The following is a 23,783-nucleotide window of genomic DNA, read 5'->3' on the forward strand; positions in this document are numbered from 1 at the left end:
GTGTGTATGTATTGTGCCACATTAGATTGGGAAAGATGTGAAGGATGAAAAGAATACAGCCAGGTGAAGACCCTGGGAACTAGCATTTCGATGCCAGGTGCAGTGGCTCACACCTGTAATCCCAGCACTTTGGGAGGCCGAGGCGGGCAGATCGCGAGGCCAGGAGATCGAGACCACCCTGGCTAATGTAGTGAAACCCAGTCTCTGCTAAAAATACAAAAAAAAATTAGCTGGGTGTGGTGGCGCATGCCTGTAGTCCCAGCTACTCAGGGGGCTGAGGCAGGAGAATTGCTTGAACCCGGGAGGCGGAGGTTGTGGTGAGCCGAGATTATGCCACTGCACTCCAGCCTGGCGACAGAGCAAGACTCCATCTCAAAAAAAAAAAATAGCATTTTGAGTAAAAGAAGAAAGTACAAAGATCGAAGAAGGTAAGATGGAAACAGAAAAAAATTAAATGTGTCTTGTGTCTGAATATGTAGAAGATGAAACTGGAAACTAGATAATACAGGGTGCTTTGTAGGTTATCTAAAAGAAATCATCTTTTAAGTACAATAGGAAGCCACCAAAAGATGTTAAGCAATAGAGTGACACAATCAGAATTTATGTTTTGGCTGGGCGCGGTGGCTCACACCTGTAATCCCAGCACTTTGGGAGGCCGAGGCAGGCAGATCACAAGGTCAGGAGATCGAGACCATCCTGGCTAACATAGTGAAACCCTGTCTCTACTAAAAATACAAAAAAAAAAAAAAAAAAATTAGCCAGGTGTGGTGGCGGGCACCTGTAGTCCCAGCTACTCAGGAGGCTGAGGCAGGAGAATGGCGTGAACCTGGGAGGCGGAGGTTGCAGTGAGCCGAGATCACACCACTGCACTCCAGCCTGGGTGACAGAGTGAGACTCCATCTCAAAAAAAAAAAAAAAGAAAAAAAAAGAATTTATGTTTTAAAACTCTGCCTCTTGGGCTGGGAAGGGTGATGGGGGCGGTGAAGAGCGGCTGGTTAATGGATACAAGCTTACAGTTAGATAAAAACAAGTAAGTTCTAGTGTTCAATAGTACAGTAGGGTGACTATAGTTAAAAGTAATTTATTGTGTATTTCAAAATACCCAGAGAGATTTGAAATGTTTCCAGCACAAAGAAATGATCAATGTTCAAGGTGATGGATGTCTTAAATACCCTGATTTGATCATTACACATCGTATGCATGTATCAAAATATTACATGCACCCATAAATAGATAAAATTATTATTACTTATCAATAAAAAGATTTAAAATAAGAGATATAAAAAAAAAACCTCTGCCTTTTGGAACATAGGAAGGTCAGAATGTTTCCAAGTTATTTTACTTAGGTTAATGGCCTCTATAAGAGTCAATTTTAAAAATCAATTAAAAGGCCACATAAAAGTCAATTACGTTTCCGGGAAAGGAATTCCGTTAACTTGAACTAGGATAGTGATAAGTGGGCAGATTCAATACGTTGTATTTGTTGAGGTTTGCTTAGCTGGTTTCAGTGCTAGACTGTATATGGGAGGCCAAGAAGAGGAGCAATCAAGGATGGCTGATGGGTTTGGGCTTGAACAGCTGGCTATATGATGGTGTAATTTACTGAGATGGGGTAGAAGAAGCAGGGACATTTTGAGATGGGAAAGGGAGAGAAAAATGAATGTTCCATTTAGGACACATCAATTTTGAGATGTTGATAGACATCAAATTGGAGGCATTGAGTAAGCACTTTTGTCTATGAGACTGGAACTTTGAGGAAGTGATTTGGAAATACAAATCAGGATGTATATGATTTTCAAACCACTCGAGGTTGACTGGGTGAAGTAACTCACAGGAAGGGTTTGGAGAGGGAAGCAGACCAGGCGTAAGCCTTAAAGCACCACAACATTCATTGTGTCAGCAGTGGGGAAAGCCAGCCAAGGAGCCCATTAAAAATCGTCCTCAAGGTAGGGAGAAAACCAGGAGAGTATGTGGCAACAGTGCTGGAGATCTCGTTGTTTTAGAACAAAATTCTGGTCCATGATCTTGCTCTTAAGGGCAGGAAAATGCTCATTAAACCAGGCAACTGGGAGATCATTGGTGACCATGGCAAAAGCAGTTCCAGCTGCATAGCGAGAGGCAAGCCATGGGCGGGAGTCAAGGAGTGAGTGAGTGGGTTTTTAGGAAGAAAAGGCACTGCAGCTGGAAGCAAGCCTGCTCCTGATAGGCTCATTTCCTTTCAGATCCTGATAGCAAAGGGGGTGCCGGTCTATTCCTAAGATGGAGGAGAGACAATTCCAAATTATTACTGTCTAACTGCTTATAGTATCAGATGGCAAATAAACTAGCTCACTTTAAAAAAATTTTTTTGCCGGGCACGGTGGCTCACGCCTGTAATCCCAGCACTTTGGGAGGCCGAGGCGGGCGGATCACGAGGTCAGGACATCGAGACCATCCTGGCTAACACGGTGAAACCCCATCTCTACTAAAAATACAAAAAATCAGCCGGGTGTGGTGGCGGGCGCCTGTGGTCCCAGCTACTCGGGAGGCTGAGGCAGGAGAATGGCGTGAACCCGGGAGGCGGAGCTCGCAGTGAGCCAAGATCGTGCCACTGCACTCCAGCCTGGGCAACAGAGCAAGACTCAGTCTCAAAAAAAAAAAAAATTAATTTTATTTTTATAAATTCAGGGGTACATTGCAGGTTTTGTACATGGATATATTTCATAATGTTGAGGTTTGGGCTTTCAGTGTACCCATCACTCAAATATTAAACATTGTGCCCAATAGGTAGGTTCGCAACACTTTCCCCCTCATGCTCCCCACTTTGGAATTAATTCCCAGTTTCTATTATTTCCTTCTGCATGTCCATGTGTGCCCATTGTTTAGCTCCCACTTATAAGTAAGAACATGCAGTTTGATTTTTTTCTCTCCAAGTTATTTTATTTAGGTTCATGGTCTCCAGCTCCATCCATGTTGCTGCAAAAGAAATGAATTTTTTTCTTTTTTATAGCTGCGTAGTATGTCATAGTGTATATATGCCACATTTTGTTTATCCGTCTGTGGATATATGCCACATTTTGTTTGTCCATCTGTGGATGGACACTTAGGTTGATACCATGACTTTGCCTTTGTAGATAGTGCTGAGATACACATACAAGAACAGGTGTCTTTTTGATATATCAGTTTCTTTTCCTTTGAGTAGATGCCAGTAGTGGGTTTGCTTGGTCAAATGGTAGCTCTATTTTTAGTTCTTTGAGAAATCTCCATACTGTTTTCTGTAAAGGTTGTACTAATTTATGATCCAACCAACAGTGGATAAGCATTCACTTTTCCTTTTCTCTGGATTGTCACCAATGTCTATGGGTTTGTTATTTGCTTTCTAATAATAGACATTCTGACTAGTGTGAGATGGCATATCACTGCAGCTTTAATTTGCTTTTGTCTGATGTGATGTTGAGAATTTTTTTCATATGCTTGTTGATCGTTTGCATGTATTTTTTTGAGAAATGCCTGTTTATGTCCTTTGCCCACTTTTTAATGGGTTACTTTTTGTTGTTGTAATTTTCTTGTTGGGTTTTTTCAGTTCCTTGTAGATTCTGGATATTAGTTCTTTGTCAAATGCATAGTTTTAAAATATTTTCTCCCATTCTTTAAGTAGTTTGTTTATTCTATTGATTATTTCCTTTGCTGTGCAGAAGCTTTTTAGTTTAGCCCCACTTGACAATTTTTGTTTCTGTTGCATTTGCTTTTGAAATGTTCCTTGTAGGCCAGGCTCATAATCCCAGCACTTTGGGAGGCCAAGGCAAGTATGGATCGTTTAAGCCCAGGAGTTCAAGACCAGCCTGGGCAATAAGGTGAAACCCCATATCTACAAGAAATACAAAAATTAGCCAGCTGTAGTGGCATATGCCTGTAATCATAACTACTTGGGAGGCTGAGGCAGGAGAATCACTTGAACCAGGGAGCTGGAAATTGTAGTGAGCCAAGATTGTACCACTGCACTCAAGCTTGGGCAACAGCACTCCACCTCAAAAAAAAAAGACCAGCATGGTGGCTCATGCCTGTAATCCCAGCACTTTGGGAGGCTGAGGTGGGCAGATCACCTGAGGTCAGGAGTTTGAGACCAGCCTGGCCAACATGATGAAAACCCGTAAAATACAAAAATTAGCCAGGCGTGGTGGCTCATGCCTGTAATCCCAGCTACTCGGGAGACTGAGACAGGAGAATCGCTTGAACCCAGGAGGTGGAGGTTGCAGTGAGCCAAGATCATGCCACTGCACTCCAGCCTGGGTGACAGAGCCAGACTCCATCCACCAACCCCCCACCAAAAAAAAGAAATAAATCTTTATCAAAAATTATTTACCTAGGCCAATGTCCAGAAGTTTTTTTCTAGGTTTTCTTTTAGGATATATATATATATATAATATATATAAATTATATGTAATTGTGTATATATAGCCTATTATATATATATCCCAACATATATATATCCTGTCATATATATATGTCCTAATATATATATATATTCTTATATATAAGCCTGTAATTGATCTTGAGTTAATTTTTACATATAGTGAGAGATAGGGGTCCTCACTAGTCTTCTACACATGACTATCCAATTTTTCCAGGACCATTTGTTGAATAGGGTGTCTTATCCTCACTGTGTATTTTTGTCAACTTTGTCAGTAATCTGTTGATTGTAGGTATGTGGTTTTATTTCTGGCTTTTCTATTATCTTCCATTAGTCTGTGTGTCTAATTTTGTACCTGCACCATGCTGTTTTGCTTATTATAGTTTTGTAGTATAATTTGGAGTCAGGTAATGTGATGCCTCCATCTTTGCTCTTTTTGCTTAGAATGGCTTTGTTCATTTGGGCTCTTTTTGGTTCCATATGGCGTTTTAAGTTGATTTTCTAATTCTGTGAAAAATGTTGATAGTTTGATAGAAATTGCATTCAATCTATACATTGCTTTGTGGGGTATGGTCATTTTAAGAATATTAATTCTTCTGATCCATCTGCATGGGATGATTTTCCACTTGTTTGTATCATCTTTGATTTCTTTCATCAGCGTTTTTTAGTTTTCCTTGTAGAGCTCTTTCACCTCGTTGGTTGAATAAATTCCTAGGTATTTTGTTTTTATGGTGGCTATTGCAAATGGGATTGAGTTCTTGATTTGGTCTTCAGTTTGAATGTTATTGGTATATAGAAATGATACTGATTTTTTTATGTTAATTTTGTGTTGTGAAACTTTGCTGAAGTAATTTAACAAGTCTAGGGGTCTTTAGTGTTTTCTATGTGTAAGATTATATCTCCAGCAAGCAGAGATAATTTAACTTTCTCTTTTCCAGTTTGAATACTATTTATTTTTTTCTCTTGCCTGATTGTTCTGGCTAGAACTTCCAGTCCTATGTTGGACAGGGGTGGTGAGACTTGGCATCTTTTTCTTGTTCCAGTTCTTAGGGGGAATGCTTTCAAGTTTTCACCATATGATATGCCTGTAGTTTTTCATATAAGACTTTTGTTATTTTGAAGAATGTTCCTTCAATGCCTAGTTTGTTGAAAATTTTTATTGTGAAGGGATGTTGGATTTTATTGAATGCTTTTTCTGCATCCGCTGAGATGATCCATTAGGTGTTTCTTTTTCTTAGTTCTGTTTATGTGGTGAATTACACTGATTAGTTTGCATATGTTGAACCATCCTTATGTCCCTGGAATGAAACCCACGTAAGCATGATATATTATCTTTTTAATGTGCTGTTGTATTCAGTTTTTCCAGCACTTTGTTGAGGACTTTTGCATCTATGTTCATCAGGATATTGGCATATATTTTACTTTTTTGTTGTGTCCTTGCCAGATTTTGGTATCAGGATAATACTGGTTTTGTAGAATGACTTAGGGAGAAATCCCTTCTTGGTTTTTGGGATAGTTTCAGTAAAATTTCTACTTGCTCTTCTTCCTATCAGTTGTAATGTTACCTTTACCATTTCTAATAGTGCTTATTTCAATCTTCTTTTTTTCTTGGTTAATCTAGCCATATGAAATCTGTCAATTTTGTTAATCCTTTTATAGATCCAATGTTTTGTTTTGTTGATATTTTGTATCTTTTTTGGGCCTCAATTTCACTTAAATTTGCTCTGATTATTTTTCTTTTGCTGCTTTGGGATTGGTTTGTTCTTATTTTTCTAATTCCTTGAGTGAGGTGTGATGTTAGGTTGTTATTTTCTTTTTTCTTTCTTTCTTTTTTTTTTTTTTTTTTTTGAGATAGAGTCTTGCTCTGTCGCCCAGGCTGGAGTGCAGTGGCGCAATCTCAGCTCACTGCCACCTCCGTCTCCCGGGTTCATGCCATTCTCCTGCCTCACCTCCCGAGTAGCTGGAACTACAGGCACCCACCTTAGTAGAGACGAGCTTTCACCGTGTTAGCCAGGATGGTTTCAATTTCCTGACCTCGTGATCTGCCCACCTCGGCCTCCCAAAGTGCTGGGATTACAGGCGTGAGCCACCGCACCCGGCCTAGGTTGTTATTTTCAGCTCTTTTTATCTTTCTGATGTAGGCATTTGTTACTATAAAGTTTCCTCCTAGCACTACTTTCATTGTATCCCAGAGGTTTTGGTATGATGCGTCTTCATTTTCATTTGTTTCAAAAATTTTTTAATCTCTGAATTAATTTGTTTACCCAAAGATCATTCAAGAGCAAGGTGTTTAGTTTCCATATGTTTATGTAGTTTTGAGCATGTCTCTTCATGTTGACTTCTAATTTTATTCCACTGTGGTCCAAGACAATAATTGATATGATTTTGATTTTTTTGAATTTATTGGGACTTTGTTCTATGGCCAAGCGCTTGGGGAGTTTTGAGAATGTTCCATGTACATATGATTAAAATGTATTCAGCAGTTGCTTGATAGAAGGTTCAATAAATGTCTATTTGGTTCAATTATATGGTCCATTTGCTCTATGAATATCTTATATATGGAGCTCTATATTTTTTGATAGACTACAAACATTTCCCTGAATTCTTCCCTCAAATATGTTTTCCAAACTTTTAACTTTTTCTTCTTCTCCCTCTGGAATACCTAAATTTGTAGGTTTGGTCACTTTACATAATCCCACATTTCTCAAAGGCTTAGTTCTTTATTTTTTATTTATTTATTTATTTTTGAGACGGAGTCTCACTCTGTCCCCCAGGCTGGAGCTCAGTGGTGTGATCTCGACTCACTGCAAGCTCCACCTCCTGGGTTCATGCCATTCTCATGCCTCAGCCTCCCCAGCAGCTGAGACTACAGGCACACACCACCACACCCGGCTGTTTTTTTGTATTTTTAGTAGAGATGGGGTTTCACCATGTTAGCCAGGATGGTCTCGATCTCCTGACCTGGTGATCCACCCGCCTCGGCCTCCCAAAGTGCTGGGATTACAGGTGTGAGCCACCGTGCACGGCAGTTCGTTTTTTTAAATGTATTTTTCTTTATTTTTGTCTGACCAGGCGAATTTGAAAAACCAGTCTTCAGCTAGGCGTGGTGGTTCATGACTGTAATCCCAGCACTTTGGGAGGCCAAGGCAGGCAGATAACCTGAGTCAGGAGTTTGAGACCAGCCTGGCCAACATGGTGAAACCCTGTCTCTACTAAAAATACAAAAATTAACCAGGTGTGGTGGTGCGCACCTGTAGTCCCAGCTACTTGGGAGGTTGAGGTAGGAGAATCACTTGAACCCGGTAGGTGGAGGTTGCAGAGAGCGGAGATCACACCACTGCACTCCAGCCTGGGCGACAGAGTGAGACTCCATCTCAAAAAAAAAAAAAAAAAAAAAAAAAAAAAAAAAAAAGAATAAAAAAAAATACTTAAAATGAAAAAGCTTATGGCTGGAGATGGCCACTTTGGACATGGGAAGAAGGGTCCTGTTGAGCTGGGCACCTGCTAAGTGCCAGGCATCAGAAATGATCTAATTAATCCTCCCAGCAAACACCTCTTGGTGCACCTGCCCTGCTTTGTGGCATCAGAAGGGACAGAAGAGGAATGTCGTGTGGATCCATAAACACTAGCAATGGCATTTGCCTTGCTCTTGGCCTGTCCTGGAGAGACAGCAGGCCTGCTCTTCTTAGGGAGCTGACTGGTTCCTTTCCTTTGCAGTGACTTTCCTGTGATAACATTTCCATAAGGTCAGGCCCCACGGCCAAGATTCTGAGGGCAGGGCCTGTGTGCCTGATGATGGAGGTTGCCCAGCACCCTATTGTCCCTGCTTAGCCTGGCGTCTCCTGCTCTCATCTGCTGTCATGCCAGTTAGCTGCTGCTGCCTAACAAGCCATCCCCAAATGCAAGTCAGGGGTTTGGCTGGGGTCAGCGGTGCGCAGCTGGCTCTGCTCCATGTGCCTCTCATCCTCCTCCTGGGACCAGTGGGCTGACCAGATGTGTCCATCTCATGATGATGCAGGAGTGCAGCAGACAGGAGCATGTAGGCCTCTTGCCACTTAGGCTGGGAATTTGCGTTTCATCACCGCTGCTGCATTTCATTCAAATCACAGTGCCACTGGATTCAGAGATTGAAAGGAGTGGGAACAAATTTATAACCATGGTGAGTTTGTGGCCATTTTTAATCTAGCACAGTGTCTCTCATGAGAGAGAAGTGCAGATTCACATGGAGGGGGTGCAGATACAGAGGAACAGACGAGCCCAGCCACAGAGGTGAGTGGCCATGCCTGCCACCCTGGTGTCTGGCCACCCACAGGCTTTCCCTACATCCAGTGATGCATTTGAAACTTCCCACCAAACCTGGAACTTTGCCCACCTCCGATGCAATAGATTCCCCTTCAGGTCATTTTTACCCCCTTCACAGATTGAGAGATTGAGTATCAAATTTGGAGTGACTCGCTGACAGTCACACAGCAAGTGCGTGGCTGAGCTGGGATTTGAGCACAGTCTGGGGGTTCCAATGTTTGTCCCCTCTGCAACAGCAAAATGACCCAGGGTGGCGTCCACAGGGCTACTGCTCCTTGGGGGTGAACTGTCTTCCATGGGACAAGGCTAACCACTTCCTGTGTGTGACCACCAGCCAAGCCCCCTTCCCAGAGGGCACTGGGCAGAACCTCAGAGCCTCATCTTGGCTCCAGGGATAGAGCCCCAGGCTGTGAGCACTGGGGGCTGTGTGAGGACGTGTTGACATCACTTGTGCCATGATGCAGCTTTCAGTGGCTCAGTGACTGTTGCTGTGCACTCACGTTGCCCTGTATCTCTCCAGGGGTCCGGGGCTAAGGTCTGTTCTGCTCTGTCCTCTGACACCTGCATGGGCTGGGGCGAGACAGGAGCGGGACTTGCTGTGGATTGCAAACAGGAAGTACAGAGCCACATGGCCAGGGGAGGGACCCAGTGGTGGACCTGTCTGAGGGCAGGGAGCAGAGGACACCATGTGACTAAATTGTCCAGGTGCACATAATGGAAGGGCTGACCTGTCTCCTGCTCACTTCAGGCATCTGATTAGGGTCCTGGAGCCAATTCCTAGATACTGAGAGACAACTGTATATGTAACCTAGTATTTTTAAAAATTGAGATGAAACCTACATAATAAAATTAACCATTTTAGAGGAATAGTTCAGTAACATTTAGTGGTTGACACTGCTGTGCAGTCACAGCCCTACCTCTATCAAATTACAAAACATTTTTGTCTGCTACTAATTTTCCCTCTCCCCAGCTCCTGGCAACCTGCAATCTCAGTTATGTCCAGTGGTTTTGCCTATTCTGAGTATTTCATGTAAATGAACTCATAGGATACATGATTGATTGTTTCCAGCTTCTTTCACCTAGCGTGATGTTTTCAAGGTTAACCTGTATGGTAGCATGGGCCAGTGCGTTATTCCTTTCTAAGGTGGAATAATTAATATTCCATTGTGTATATGCTACAGTTTGTTCACCCATTCATCCATTGACAAATATCTGGGCCGTTTCTACTATTTTGACTGTTGTGAATGACACAATGTTTTTCACCCAGTGGTTCTAGCATCCACTGATGATTCTTGCCTGAATCTAGTTATTACTATGATGATTATAAAATGAAGATCTTGTGTTTTTGTCTATGACATTTATTAGATGGAATTCTCATGTGAAGAAGGCTTTAAGAATGTGTGTTTGTGGCCGGGTGCAGCGGCTCACACCTGTAATCCCAGCACTTTGGGAGGCCGAGGCAGGCAGATCAGCTGAGGTCGGGAGTTCAAGACCAGCCTGACCAACATGGAGAAACCCCGTCTCTACTAAAAATACAAAATTAGCCAGGCGTGGTGGCACATGCCTGTAATCCCAGTTACTTGGGAGGCTGAGGCAGGAGAATCGCTTGAACCTGGGAAGTGGAGGTTTTGGTAAGCTGAGATGGTGTCGTTGCACTCCAGCCTGGGAAATAAGAGCGAAACTCCATCTCAAAAAAAAAAAAAAAAAAAAAAGAATGTGTGTTTGTATGTATAATATTAATTTCTTTTTAGAAAAATTTTATTTATACATAATAGATGTATACATTTATCAATATTGACTTAGGGATTCTTTTACAATTCATTATAAATAATTTATTATTGACTGGGCATGGTGGCTCACACCTGTAACCTTAGCACTTTGGGAGGCTGATGTGGGAGGATCACTTGAGCCCAAGGGTCCGAGAACGGCCTGGGTAACACAGGGGAGACCCTATCTCTACAAAAAATTTCAAAAGTAGCCAGGTATGGTGGTGCACGCCTATGGTGGCAGCTACTTGGTGGGCTGAGGTGGAAGGATCACTTGAGCCCAGGAGGCTGAGGCTGCAGTGAGCTGTGATCAGACCACGGCACTCTGTAGCCTGGTCAACAGAGTAAGACCCTGTAAAAAAAAAAAATCTTTATTATTCATTTGTATGCTCAAACTGTGCAAATATTGTCAGTGACACCTGTCCCTGCTCATACGTCCTGTCAGTGTTGTGAGTCAGTGGCGCTCCTGGGTGGTTGGGGGTGTAAGGGTTGTTACCATTGCACGCATCATTGCTGTGATTAACATTTCAGGTTTCTGAGGTCTGTTTTCTTGGTAATGCCCTCTCCTCTTTCTTTTTCCTGTATATTGCTTTGATTCATGTCACCTTCCCTTTTTCTTTTTGCTTCCAAATTTGCTGTGGCCTTGGAACCTGGATTATCAAACCTAAGTCTTACTCTGTCATCTAGGCTGGAGTGCGGTGGCATGATCTCAGCTCACTGTAACTTCTGCCTCCCAGGTTCAAGGGATTCTCCTGCCTCAGCCTCCAGAGTAGCTGTAATTACAGGTGGGCACCATCATGCCAGGCTCATGTTTGTATTTTTAGTAGAAATGGGGTTTCACCATGTTGGTCAGGCGAGTCTCAAACTCCTGACCTCATTATCCACCACCTCCCCCAGCCTCCTAAAGTGCTGGGATTACAGCTACCGGGCCTGGCCTGTCAATAGTTTTCTATAATTTTTGGCATAATATCTACCTTGACTTATGTTAGGGTAAAAAATCAGTGATAACTCTAAAGTGTAGAGAGATGAAGTAGCAGGCCCCATGCTTTGACATTAAGAAGAATGGGGTTAAGTGTGAGGCTTCTGTGAATTGTCTGAACTATCTAGATACCAGTGATAATGACCTAGAGGCACGTTGTCCAATAGCCACACATGGCTACTACATTTAAATTTAAATTAATTACAATAATATAAAAATTTGGCTAGTCACACTAGCCATCTTTCAATTCTCAAAAGCCACATGTGGGTAGTGGTTAGCATATTTCGTAGCATAGATAGAGACCATTTCCAGCATCAGAAAAAGTGTTGGAGAATGCTTGTCTGGACACTTACACACACAGAGAAATGTCAAATTAGGTTAAGATGCTATCAAAAGCTAATGCTCGGACTTGCCCTTAGACAAATACACGTTATCAATGCCCTGCTGATATGAGAACTGAGAATAAAATGTGTGTTCCAGGTGGACTGTAATTAAACAGTTGAACGCCTGACTACAAACATTTGAATGTATTTGGTGATTTGGACCTGGAATGTATCCTTAGTTTGGTTAAACATGGAAATATTCTTCTCTTTCTGACCTACTTATTAAAGATGTTTGAATGATAGCATTACATACATTATGCAAAATCTTTCTCAAATATTGCAAGATATATATAGTATAGGAAGAAACTACTATATGATTTTATTAGCATTTTCACTGCTTAATAAATGCATTTTGTATTACAAAATTAATAAGTACCCATAGTATAATTAGGGTATTCCTCCAAAATATTATAAATAATAACATTAAACAAGTTTGGAAACGGAAAGAAAGGGTCAGCAGTGTGTGTTACAGCATGAACATTTGTTTCCCCCAGAATGTATATGCTGAAGATCTAACTCTCAGTGTGATGGGATTTGGAAATAGGGCCTTTGAAGGTAATTAGGTTTACATGAGGTCATGAGAGTGGGGTCCTTATGCTGGAATTAATGCCCTTATAAGAAGAGGCCAGAAAGCCTGTTCAAGAACCAAATCAGTCATTGTCTTGGTCATAGACTTCCCAGCCTCCAGGGCTGTGAAAAATAAATGTCTCTTGTTGAAAGCACCGTTTATAGTATTTTGTTATAACAGCCTGAGTAGACTAATACAGCATGTAAATATTATATAATGACAACAGAATAAACAATGTGGCTAAAAAACAGATAACAAAAGAATCTGGGACCATTACATCCTAAAGTCTGTTACAACTAAATAAAAAAATTTAAAAATTAAAAATGCGCTTTCATTATGTCAAAAGCAGGTAGAAAAAAACATAACAATTACTTAAGAGTGTTTGTGTCCAAGCACGTAGTATAAAATCTCTACACAATATATCATTAAATCTTCCTAATGAAGTAGTTTTATGCTCATGTGTCATAAATAAATGAATAAATTATGAACAGTTGAAACGTAGGGAAAATTATCAGCATTCCAGTTAATAACTAGTGGGTCTAGAATCAGGAAAATAAGCCTAAATACAGTGTAAATGACTAAAGTATATTTAATAGAAAAATACATTAAAATACTGAAGACAAAGAATGTTGCTCTGTAAGCTCGTTAACGCAGCAATAATCAATTTATATAAATTATTCCCAATATTAATGAACGTGGAGAAATCAGTGAATAACACATTGAAAAATGAATGCCTAGGAGATGAAGTAAAACTTCGGTCTTTTTGGAATATTTAATAAATTCCCACTTTAAACTAATGATGAAAAAAATGAAGACAATTCCAAATATGACAAACGAAAAGAGAGATACAAACAGATATACGAGACATTTTTTTATTTCACAAAATGGTAAATGTTAACTCAAGTTGGAAAACACGGATCACTAAGTGATTTTGCGAAACAAACAACAAAATCATTAACACAGAAGTTATACCAAAAATGCAAAGGAGTCTTCCCACCTCCGCACAAAACAACAAAAGCACAAAAGTTGTTAGGCTGAGACATTTCAAAGTAAATTATTTTATTACCTCAAGAAAAATATCATATAAAAGCTATTTTGTCAGTTCCAGGAAAGTTTCCAAAATGTTTAATCAAGTCAGCATAAAAATGATACCAAAATCTAGGAGAAAACGCGTAATAAAATAAAATGCTGCAAAACACAGTTCATCCTCAGTTATATCAGTAAAATATCCTAAATAAAATACTTGCCAATAGAATGCAAAAACAGAGAGAAAGAAAGGACACCGAGCAGGAGCCCACGAGGTTCACAGTAAGAAAACAAGTGGCTGAGCAGCCGGAGAGAGAGCAGCCCCGGGATTCTGCCACGTGACGTGCGGTGGACCCAGCCGCAGGGACCCGCCAGGCTACCTGCCCCTCAGCCCCTCGGCACCTCGGCCCCTCACCCCTCAGCCGCCTCGGCCTCCTCAGCCCCTCAGCCCCTCAGCCGCCTTGGCCGCCTCAGCCTCTCAGCCGCCTCGGCCTCCTCAGCCTCTCAGCCGCCTCGGCCCCTCAGCCGCCTCAGCCTCCTCAGCCGCCTCAGCCGCCTCAGCCCCTCAGCCCCTCAGCCTCTCAGCCGCCTCAGCCGCCTCAGCCGCCTCAGCCGCCTCAGCCTCTCAGCCGCCTCAGCCGCCTCAGCCTCTCAGCCGCCTCGGCCGCCTCAGCCCCTCAGCCGCCTCAGCCTCTCAGCCGCCCGCGCCGCCGCTAGCTCACCCGCCCGGCTGCCTTAGGGGTTGGCGCTGCCCAGCGGGCTCCAGCGCAGCCTCCTGCCGGTCTTCCCACCGGCGGCTCCCGCCACTGGCTCCTGGCCGCCGGCTACTACCCTCGCTCCGTGGGCAGTGCCAGTCCGGGGGAGCGGACCCCGAGAGGCGCGGCGGGTTGGCAGGCGGTGTCCAAAAGCCTCTGAAAGCCGCAGCCGGGCGCGAGTCGCTGACCGACCGGGAGGCCCCGATCTGTCCCAGCCAAGGCCTCCTGGCGCCATCACTCACGAGGAGTCCCGGGCGGGGGCATCGCTCCCTCCACGCTGTCGCGGGCTTCTGCCAGGCGGTGATCCGTGTCCAACGCCACCAAAGGGAAGCTTGTCCCCGAGAGTGGGGGAAAATGCATCCTTCACGGGGATCTGAAAACTCCAGGTCCTCCTGCTAGGAGCCCACGGCCTCAGATGGGGCCCAGGATGCGCCCGCGCTGGGGAAGCGCCCCCTGCACCTGAGCCCGAAATTGTCCCCAACAAACCCCACACCCGCAGGGCTGACGTTTGGACTCCGGGGTGCAGTGTCCATGAAATGGGCACCGCGTGCTTTCCATGCAAAAGACACGAAGTCTGGAGTTTATGAAATTATTGAAGGAAAGCCGCGCCAGTGCGGAGAGATCATGGCCCAGAGCTGGCAGAACTGATCAGACCAACGCTGAGCAAAAGGCCTGAGGAAGACCATCTGGAGGAGCATCCCGAGGGCCTTCCCCAAAGCACCAGATCGCCTTCCTTTCCGAGGCCACAAAGGCGAGAACCTCCAGAAATAGCATGAAACACGGTGACTTGGTGACTCCCAAGCCTGCTGCCACCGTGGTTTCCGGCAAGGCAGAATCAAGGCATGAAGTAATCCACCCCAACCACGCTCCTCTGAGGGCTGAACAAGACATGGATAGTGGGTGAAGGCAAGTGTTTGTCCCAGGAGAGACCCAGGATGGTTGCTCCCTTGAAGTCACCCGCCAGTCTGAAGGCCCAGGTGACTTGAGCAATACCAAGAACTGGCCACGGTCACTAGGGTAAATATTGGCATCTTACCTGCAGAAGGGAGGGATGCAGCGAGCCAGGGCGGAGGATGCAGTGAGCTGAGATCGCACCACTGCACTCCAGCCTGGGCACAAGAGCGAGACTCCGTCTCAAAAAAAAAAAAAAAAAGAAAAAAGAAAAAAAAAGAGGAAGAAAGCAAATTTATTGTCTTCAGTGGTTCAAAATAACAAAAGCTGATTGCCAAATACAGTATGTGAAATAACTCCTGCTTAAATTGTTTAAGAAAGAAATGATATAGGGCAAACACAATAAATTAGTCTTGTGTGACATTTTTTGAGTACCTGAAAATGCTTCTATTTAAAAAAGGAAAAGGAGTTTTGACTCATCTTGGCCAGTATTTAAAACATGAGCATGGCAGACACGGTCCTGCAGCCTCTTCCCAGTGAGGGTCTTCAGTGGCATTTACCGCAGTTGTCAGCTGATGCTGTGTCTCTTCTGGGCCTGGGTAACTTAAGGGACCTCCACTGACAGCTTCTCCTCTCCTCAGGCTTCCAGAAAAGTAACAGCCAACCAGGGAAATAGATTTATCATTTTAAACAATCTTGACAAATCGTAGAAATTTTATTGGTACTACTCACAGCTCTAGGTTTTTGAGCATTTTTTTTCCATGGAGATTAGATGATAAACATTGGGTCTGTGCTTCTACATGTGTTCATGACCCAATTGGCCTCTTTGATACTCGAGTAGTAACACTATTCTGAAGAAGTGAAACTGTTGAAATATATTATAAATACATATATTCTTATCTATAATTTATTAACATACACGTTCAACAATCTGAAATCTTTAAATTTTGGCAAACTTCAATGCTGACCGGTATAATATTCAATGAAATAGCTTCTTTAATTTTTAATCACTTTAACTTTTAATCACTTTCAATTTATGGCTCATTTGTTAATTTTTATGTTTTCATGCTGTTTTAGTATGTGAACATATAGTACATTCTTTTTCCTTTTTTGAGACAGAGTTTCGCTTTTGTTGCACAGGCTGGAGTGCAATGAATGGCACAATCTTGGCTCACTGCAAACTCCGCCTCCCGGGTTCAAGCAATTCTCTTGCCTCAGCCTCCCGAGTAGCTGGGATTACAGGCATGCGCCACCACACCCAGCTAATTTTGTATTTTTAGTAGAGACAGGGTTTCTCCATGTTGGTCAGGCTGGTCTCGAACTCCCGAACTCAGGTGATCCGCCCAAAGTGGAAAGTGGGGGAGGGGTGTTGCGGGGTCCTGCCCATGTCCCCTGCCTGTCCACACAGCATGTCCAGCACACACTCACGTGTGCTCAGCACCTGCCCTGAGGACCAGCAGACCCATTTGACTTTCTTAGCATAGAGGAGGGAGAGGAGGAAAAAGACATGCAGGAGGAAGGCCAGGTAGGAGGGCTGATGGGGCCACGTCACTCCCCACCATTGACTGCCCCAGAGGGTGACTCCAGAGGGGACCTGGTGCTGGAGCCCACCTGGGGGTGGCAGGTCCCGGTGGTTTTTTGTGAGTTCCTTCATAGAGGTTTGAAGGATCCTGAGGACTGTGTTGTCCTCCAGGGCCCAGCTCTGAGAGAGTCGCTCCTGAAACTCCCAGATGATGCTCCAGGAAAGCTTCATGAGGTGCTCTAGGGACAAAGCGCCTCATGAAGCGCTCTAGGGACAAAGTATCAGGACAGGAGGGTTCCCTGGGAGAGGTCAGTGCCTGCACCCCATTTCCACCAGGCCCCACCTCCCACTGGGTGGTGCCTGGTCCTTTTTGGCCACCCCGGGGTCCAGCTGTGCACAGGAGGCTACAGTTGGGGAAGGCAGGGCAGGGAAGTGCTCACCACACTCCTGACTTTCATCTGGGTCATGTGGGGGGTGGACTCAGTGTCATCATGCCTTGCCCAGCCCACCAGGCCAGATCTCCCAACCTGGATGGAGCAGGCAGCGTAAGGACACTTCCCTCAGGCCAGCCGGGGTCTGTCCCACATGTTCCCCCAAGCACCCTTGGGCACATGGGACTTACTCCTGTGTATTTTGAATGATGCATGCACCATGGCCGTCAGTACCCACTCGCCCTCCAAGATGAGCACATCCCACAGTCTCAGGGTGAGTCCGAAAGATTTCTGTGGGGACAGCAAGTGTGGGAGAACCTGGCCTTTCCAAGCTGGGGCCAGTGGCCTGAGCAGGGCCCACTGGGGTTTCACTCCCCTGGAGTGCTGGGGACCCCTCTCCAAGGGATGAGACCCCCCATAAGACTGAGTCAGACAAGGTCCTGTAGCTCCTTGTGAGGGACGCATCTCAGCTGCGCTGGGGCTTCTGGAAAGAGGACTTCCTGAGGACTTGGGGCTTCCCTGGGCCCTCCCAAGTTGGGTCCTGCCCCAGTCTGCCCACGAGGCTGGGCCTGAGCCCTGGCTTCTGCCATGGGATGCCCCCTCTTGAGCAGAGCCTGGCTTGTGAGCCCTGCAGGGACTTGCCTGTGCCTCCTGCGGGCTGGGGGTGAGCCAAGTCCTCCTGGGGGAGCTGCAGCCCTGAGCTTAGGGAACCACACACTGTGGGACAGGAGGGTCCCTGGGCTGGGGTCTCCCTGTGCCTCCTTACCCCATCAAGGAAACACCAGAGGAGCCTCGTCAGCATGGAACCCTCAATGCACAGCCCTTCCTTGCCCTGAAGGGAGGAGCAGAGGTGCCCAGAGCCCCCTGGGCTGCCCTGAAATCCTCCCACTTCCAGGCCCCTCTGCAGACCCTTCCTCAAGGGCACAACCCACGACGGTGGCCAGGGCTCCAACACCTGCCCCATGCACGGACGCCCGGTGGACACACTTCTTTTAGCCCTGCTCAGCTGCAGCTCCGCCCTGGTCCCAGCGCCTCTGCCTCTGCCAGGGCAGGAAAAGGAAACCCAATGCTGAATCCATGGGGAATCCTCATCCCAGGTCAGGCCGTGGCTGGGACTCAGCCTCTTGCCAGCCCCATGAGGGACTCGAGCCTCCCCTGACCTATGGGGCCCAGGGCATCTGGTTAGGAGCTGAGGGTGTCATCCACTCACCAGGTGTCTCATGATCTTCGGGAAGGACTTGTGCAGCACCTGCTCCTGGTGCGATAGGAGCCTCTCGAGCCGGGCAGTATTTGGGCTGTAGAATACTGAGAAGCCCCAGACCCATCACCCCATCAGACCCCACTCCCAAAATGTGGAGGCATCAGCTGGAAAAGCTGGGCAGGGCGGGGAACCCTGGACCCCGAGGCCTCCTTCCCTCCCATCTGGTGACCCCAGCATGCAGCCTCAGCCCTGGGGAGGAGGGCCCTGGCTTGAGGCGCTGCCTAGTGGCATCCTGGGTCCAGGTGCCAGGAGGGCAGGCTGCCTTTGACACCACGAGGCAAGCACCAGTGGGCAGAACAGGGTGGGAGCTGGGGGCTGTGTGGCTATCTCTTGGATGTGGGGTCAGGCTGGGGGACATGGGATGGGCAGACACTGCCATCTAGGCTTTGTTGGCCCATCTGTAGGGAGGGAGGGTGGCTGGGAGCACAGCCAGCTGGGAGGCAGGACACTCAGGGAGGTGAGTGGCACCTGCACAAAGTCGGAGCTGGCTTCAGGCGACAGAGGGCAGCCGGGGGGAGGTATCCATGCCCTCTGATGTTAGGGATGAAAGGCGTCTGACTTGAGGTGAGGGGATCCCTGTCTAGACGCAGGCTGCTGTGGGACCCTCAGCAGGTACATCTGGAGGCTTACAAATAAGCTGGGATACAAGGAAGGCGCCTTGCCTGGAAGTCGGGATCACCGGCCAGGGTGGCCGTCCCCTGGCATGACTGTGTAACACCCCAGGGGCAGCTGTCCACCTACCCTGCAGGGAGTGCCTCTCACCAGCCAGCAGCTGGGTCAGTGCCCAGAAAGCATCTTCCTCCGGCAGATACAGGAGGAGGATGGCGGTGATGCGGCTCAGGTCCCTGTGGTAGCCCACCTCCTGCAAGAGCCAGAGTCACCGTGGAAGGATGTCACCTGGGAGGGCTGAGGCCACCTGGGAGGACTTATGTCACCAGAGATGGCAGAGGTCCTTCGGGACACCTGTCTCAGGCCCCACGGGATTTGAAGTGCAGCCTGTGCACCCCTCCCCTGGCACTGGGCATGAGGACTGAGCAGGTCACGCACAACTCAGCTGACAAGGAGCATGGGGGGACTCCTGCAGCAAGTGTCCAAGCTCACATGGCCCAGAAGGGCACAGTCAGGGATTGTTCACACCCCCTCCCCTGGGCCAGGCTGGGGAGGCCACTGTGCCAGGCCTGGGGCAGCACCTGTGAACCGCACCCGCCACGAGGGCAGGCGGCGGGGCGCTGACCACCACACAAAGGGTCCTGCAACAGCCCAAGGGCTGCCTGCCGGACACAGGGGGCGGCTGGGTCCTCCATGTGGGCAGCTCATGCAGTCAGCTCAGCACTCTCCCTGCCTGGAATGGTCTGGAAAGTGGAGGCCAAGCAGGAGCAGCCACCTGGGTGACCCCCCTCACTATCTGCTATGCTCCAATGGGGTTTGTGCAAAGGGGAAACTGGATCCTTGACAAGTTTCCAGTGAAGAAGAGACTCTCCCAGGATGCAAACTCATTTCATGACAAAAGCCTGGCCCATCAGGCACCTCAGCAACTTTTCAAACCTGTCTCCTACGAGGACCATCCTGCGTAGGACCCTGCCAAGCTCCTAGGCCCTGGGGCAACACCGGGAGTGGAAGGTCATTTCTTCATCTGAGACGTGGTGTTTGGGTCCATGTGACACCAGGAGTCTGGGTTTCAACCCTTTTCTGCCAGCAGCGAGCTGGAGTCCTGCCTACTACGTGCTATTGGGTCATGAACACTGAATTTTCAAGAAGTGCCGATACTCCTGAGAGACACCCATGCCTGTGAATACGGGCACATGGCCCAGGAATATCGCTGCCCGGGAATACTCACAGGGTTATATGTAGAGGAGGCCATGAGGATGTCACATAATTCCTGCTGCCTAGAAAAAAGGGAAAAGAGGGTTTTCTTTGTTTTATGCAGATACTGTTAGTTTCATTTTGTCTACAAACCCGGACAAGGTACACAATTCGGGGTTCAGATCATCCGCCAAATAAGCAGTGAGCTCTTCAGGACACCTGAGTTTTTAGATGTTTTTTCAGTAAAATCCACGTTTCTTGCAATGCAAATATCACAGGCGTAAAGTTGGATTAGTGATCATTTTCACTCTGGTTAATTTTTTCTTCCCCTCTTTCTCGGTTTGCACACATGGAAGTCCAGTCTTTGGGACGTGCAGTTCCATGGTTCTGAACCAATGTGCAGAGCATCCCATCCATGGCTGCAGCCCTTCCCAGGGCAGCTCCTTCATCGTCCAAGTCCCCAGCGTGTCCCCTTTGCAGCCGACATCTCCCGGCTCCATCAGCGCCTGGCCATCCTGACTTGTTCTCTGTCTCTGTGGTTTGCCCTTTCCCAGAATGGCCGATGAATTGGAATCCCACAGTGGTAGCCTGAGGGGTCTGGCATCATTCCCTCAGCAATATGCACCTGAGATCCACCCATGTTCCTGCGGGCATCAAGGGTTCGTTCCTTTTCCTCACTAAGTCATTTCTGTCTGAATTTCTGTCTGAAGAGTGGAACCCCCTTCCTCCTAAGTACCTGTGTTGAAGATCATCTTGGTAGCCTCCGGGTGTGATTGACAATCAAGTGGTGAATGTGGCATGTGGCTTTTACTTGGACATCAGTTTTCAAATCAGTGTGGTCAATATCTGTGACACTTTGGGGGTGTGTGGTACAAGGCCACTGAGCTTTGTGAGCCATGGCCCATTTGACCTCCAAAGTGGCTGTGCCCTGTCACATGCCCAACAGCCATGGATGAGAGTTTCTGGGGCCCTGCATCCTCCCTAGTATTTTTGACTGTCAGTGTTGCCTGGGAGGTCTCCCGTGCCCCGCCATCCTGCCACCTTCCCATGGGTCCCTACCCTGGGTAGTTGTGGGTCAGGAGAGCACTTTTCACCATCTGCATGATTTTTTTTTCTGCCTTCTGTCCTCTTGGGAGCCGCCTGGGTTCTAGCTCCACATGTTCCAGCCTGGCCCAGGGCTTAGAGCCAGGGAGGTGCTCAGTCTATGGTGCCGGCTGCTCCCTGGGCCAGGAGAGCCCTTGGTGCTCTGTCACCCCTCCTGGGTGACCCTGGCCTCTGCCCTGGGGACACCCTCATTCCTCTGGATTGCCCCCATCTTCCCTGGGACCCCTGCAGCCCCCTAGGCCTTACTTGACTCCGAATATTTGTATGAACATCAGGTGGTTCTGTAGGGTGTGGCTGACATCTAGCTGGATGTGGTGGCTGATCCTGGAGGATCTCTTGCCCTTCTCCTTCATGACCTGTAGGGCAGGGCCAAGAGGAGGAAGCAGCCTCAGAACACACAAAAGACTCCCTGCCCCTAACAGCAGTCATCCCACAGTCAGCACTTCTGGAAGGAAGGGAGGAAGGTTTCCTTCTGCAGAAAGCTCCTTTTTGCCTTGTTTCTGAAGCCAGGGAGGGTCAGCAGGCCCTAGTGCACCTGCAGTGCCTGAGTTGCCATCTATGTCCAGGATGTGCATCTGACCACAGCCCCCACCCCCAACCCGGGCTTGACATTCCTTCCAGCTGGAGTCCTGGGCTCCTGATACAGCCTGCTTGTTTGTCCTGCCCTGGCTGAGTGTGGGAGGGTCTTACCTTATATTTCCCTGGGTTCTGGGACTTGACTTTGTCAATATCTAGCAGGAGTGACCACACCCGGCCCCACACTGCCAGGGGAATGCCTTTATACACTCTTTGAGACAGCCACAGACAGAAGAACACTCCAGTGAGACAGGACACAGGGCGACCCCGCGGAGGAAAGGTGGCGGACAGGCCTGCTATCCTATGATAAGGACAGGGTGCCACCCACCCACTGAGAGGCAGACAGTGCCAGGTCTGCCATGGGCGCCTGTCCCCTGGCTCTGCAGAGAGCAGTCACAGGGACCACTCCCTCCCCATGTTACCTTCTTGCTGCTTCTATATTTTGTCCAGTCTGCAAACATCTTTAGCCACTTGTTGGTATGTTTACTTTCCTTACGTCTTTGCTGTCAAATGAACCATGATGGAGTTAGCGGAGGTACCAGGCCCCTGGCAGTGGCCCGTGGATGCTGGGTCCAGGGCTTGAGGCCCTAAAGGGACCCAACCTGAAGGAGCCAGGAAAGGGCAGACTCCAGGGACTGAGACCCTCTGAAAGAACTGGAGCTGGTGGTCTGGACTGGTGATGCCAGGGCACGCTGTCCTCAGGCCACAGATGCCCCGAGTTTTGGTCAGGTCTCAGCCTTCAGCTGGGGACTTGGTACAATCAGGCAGTGGACTCTGAGCCAGGATTGCAGTGCTTGGTTTGGGTTTTGGTCAAGCCCTCATGAGAACAGAGTCCAGCAGGAAAGGCCGCCCCTCCCAGTGACAGCCGTGGCCCACTTACCACCTGCCGGGCCCACTGGCCACCCCCTCTGCCTCACCAACCACCCCTGATTCCTGGTCCCTGGACTGGCCTCCCACGCAGCAGGCACAGGCTCTTACCTTCACCTCCAGGGCACTGACCGGGTGCAGTTCAGTCTCACTGTAAGGCAACCCAGGCAGAGCTTAGGACCTGCCCAGGCCAGGAGCCATCCCCCTCCCTGAGAGGGCCCCAGGGAAGGACCACCTTATCCCCATCCACCCTAAGTCTCAGCCCGGGACAAGGCACAGAGAGGGAAGGCAAGGGCCTCCCTGCGGACCTGACACCCGTGAGGCACTGGGACCCTGGAGAAGAGGGAGCTCCAGGCTGGCCTGGAAGGGGCCACTCAGGGCCCATGGGGTGCCTCAGGCTGCACAGTGGGGCTGCTCCTCTAGGGCTGGAGGTGACACCCTCTGTGGATGCTGAGAAAATCCAGTCCTGAGACAGCATGGGTGCTGCCCAGGGTGGGTAGCTGAGCCCTGACTGACAGCATTGCCTTGGGAGTGACCACATCACCCACCAGAGTCCAGGGAGCCTGGCCTGAGAGCTGCCCAGTGCCCTGAGGACACACCTGGTGCCCATCCCACCCGATATTCCCCATGGGCCTTGCAGGGTGTGACCTCCCAGCGTGCACCTGCCTCTGCCTGCGCCCTGGCCGCTGACCCTTCCTATTCCCCACCTTCCCCCATTCTGCCTGGCCCAGACTCTCTCTGGCCACCTGGCCCTTCTTTGGCCCTTTTCCTGTCAGAGCCAAAGAATGAGCCCTCCCTCCCTGACCCATCCACACCCCTGCCTTGGCCACTTTCTCATGGGGCTGCCCAGTGCTGCTGGGGAGAAGCCTGGGGTGACAAGGGTGACCAAGGGCCCTGCAGGCAGTGGGGATACCCCTACCACCCCACCTCCAGCGTCGGCCAGCTCTCAGGGCAGTCAGCCTTTAGCCCTCAGCCTCCTCCCAGCCACTGCAAAATCCAGGACATGGGGTGCCTGACTGTCCTCCCCCTACTGTCCTCCCTGCCCCGACTCCACCTCCCCCATCCACCCTCTGTGGTGCTGACTGAGCCAGTGGGAAGCAGAGTCTCTGGAGGGCCATGCAGAGCCTTGGGGGCTGACCAAGTGCCCCCACTGAGGGGT

At 48.0% G+C, this 23,783-nt stretch overlaps 1 protein-coding gene across 1 annotated transcript; it reads right to left on the reverse strand.

The window, feature by feature from the left end:
* Nucleotides 1–14,132: 14,132 nt before the first annotated feature.
* On the reverse strand, nucleotides 14,133–22,052 carry LOC129029897 (TBC1 domain family member 3D-like). Its single transcript, XM_063657018.1, has 9 exons — nucleotides 21,872–22,052; nucleotides 21,428–21,537; nucleotides 20,112–20,160; nucleotides 19,016–19,136; nucleotides 18,224–18,318; nucleotides 17,780–17,968; nucleotides 17,205–17,304; nucleotides 16,489–16,821; nucleotides 14,133–14,500 (listed from the first exon to the last, which is right to left on the reverse strand). Exons 2-9 carry the CDS (start codon nucleotides 21,532–21,534, stop codon nucleotides 14,133–14,135), a joined length of 1,362 nt encoding a protein of 453 aa, XP_063513088.1. The 5' UTR covers nucleotides 21,535–21,537; nucleotides 21,872–22,052.
* Nucleotides 22,053–23,783: the final 1,731 nt, after the last annotated feature.

Source organism: Pongo pygmaeus, chromosome 19 (genome assembly GCF_028885625.2).
Source record: "Pongo pygmaeus isolate AG05252 chromosome 19, NHGRI_mPonPyg2-v2.0_pri, whole genome shotgun sequence".
Taxonomy (NCBI): Eukaryota; Metazoa; Chordata; class Mammalia; order Primates; family Hominidae; genus Pongo; species Pongo pygmaeus.

What these genes read in the sequence shown, in the direction of transcription:
- LOC129029897 (XM_063657018.1), bottom strand. Translation starts at nt 21,534, where the DNA reads ATGAAGGAGAAGGGCAAGAGATCCTCCAGGATCAGCCACCACATCCAG. An exon ending in CGAAGATCATGAGACACCTG is followed by an intron (nt 17,969 to 18,223) that starts GTGAGTGGATGA and finishes TGCATGGGGCAG; the next exon opens with GTGTTGGAGCCCTGGCCACC. An exon ending in TCTGGTGTTTCCTTGATGGG is followed by an intron (nt 17,305 to 17,779) that starts GTAAGGAGGCAC and finishes CTGTCCCCACAG; the next exon opens with AAATCTTTCGGACTCACCCT.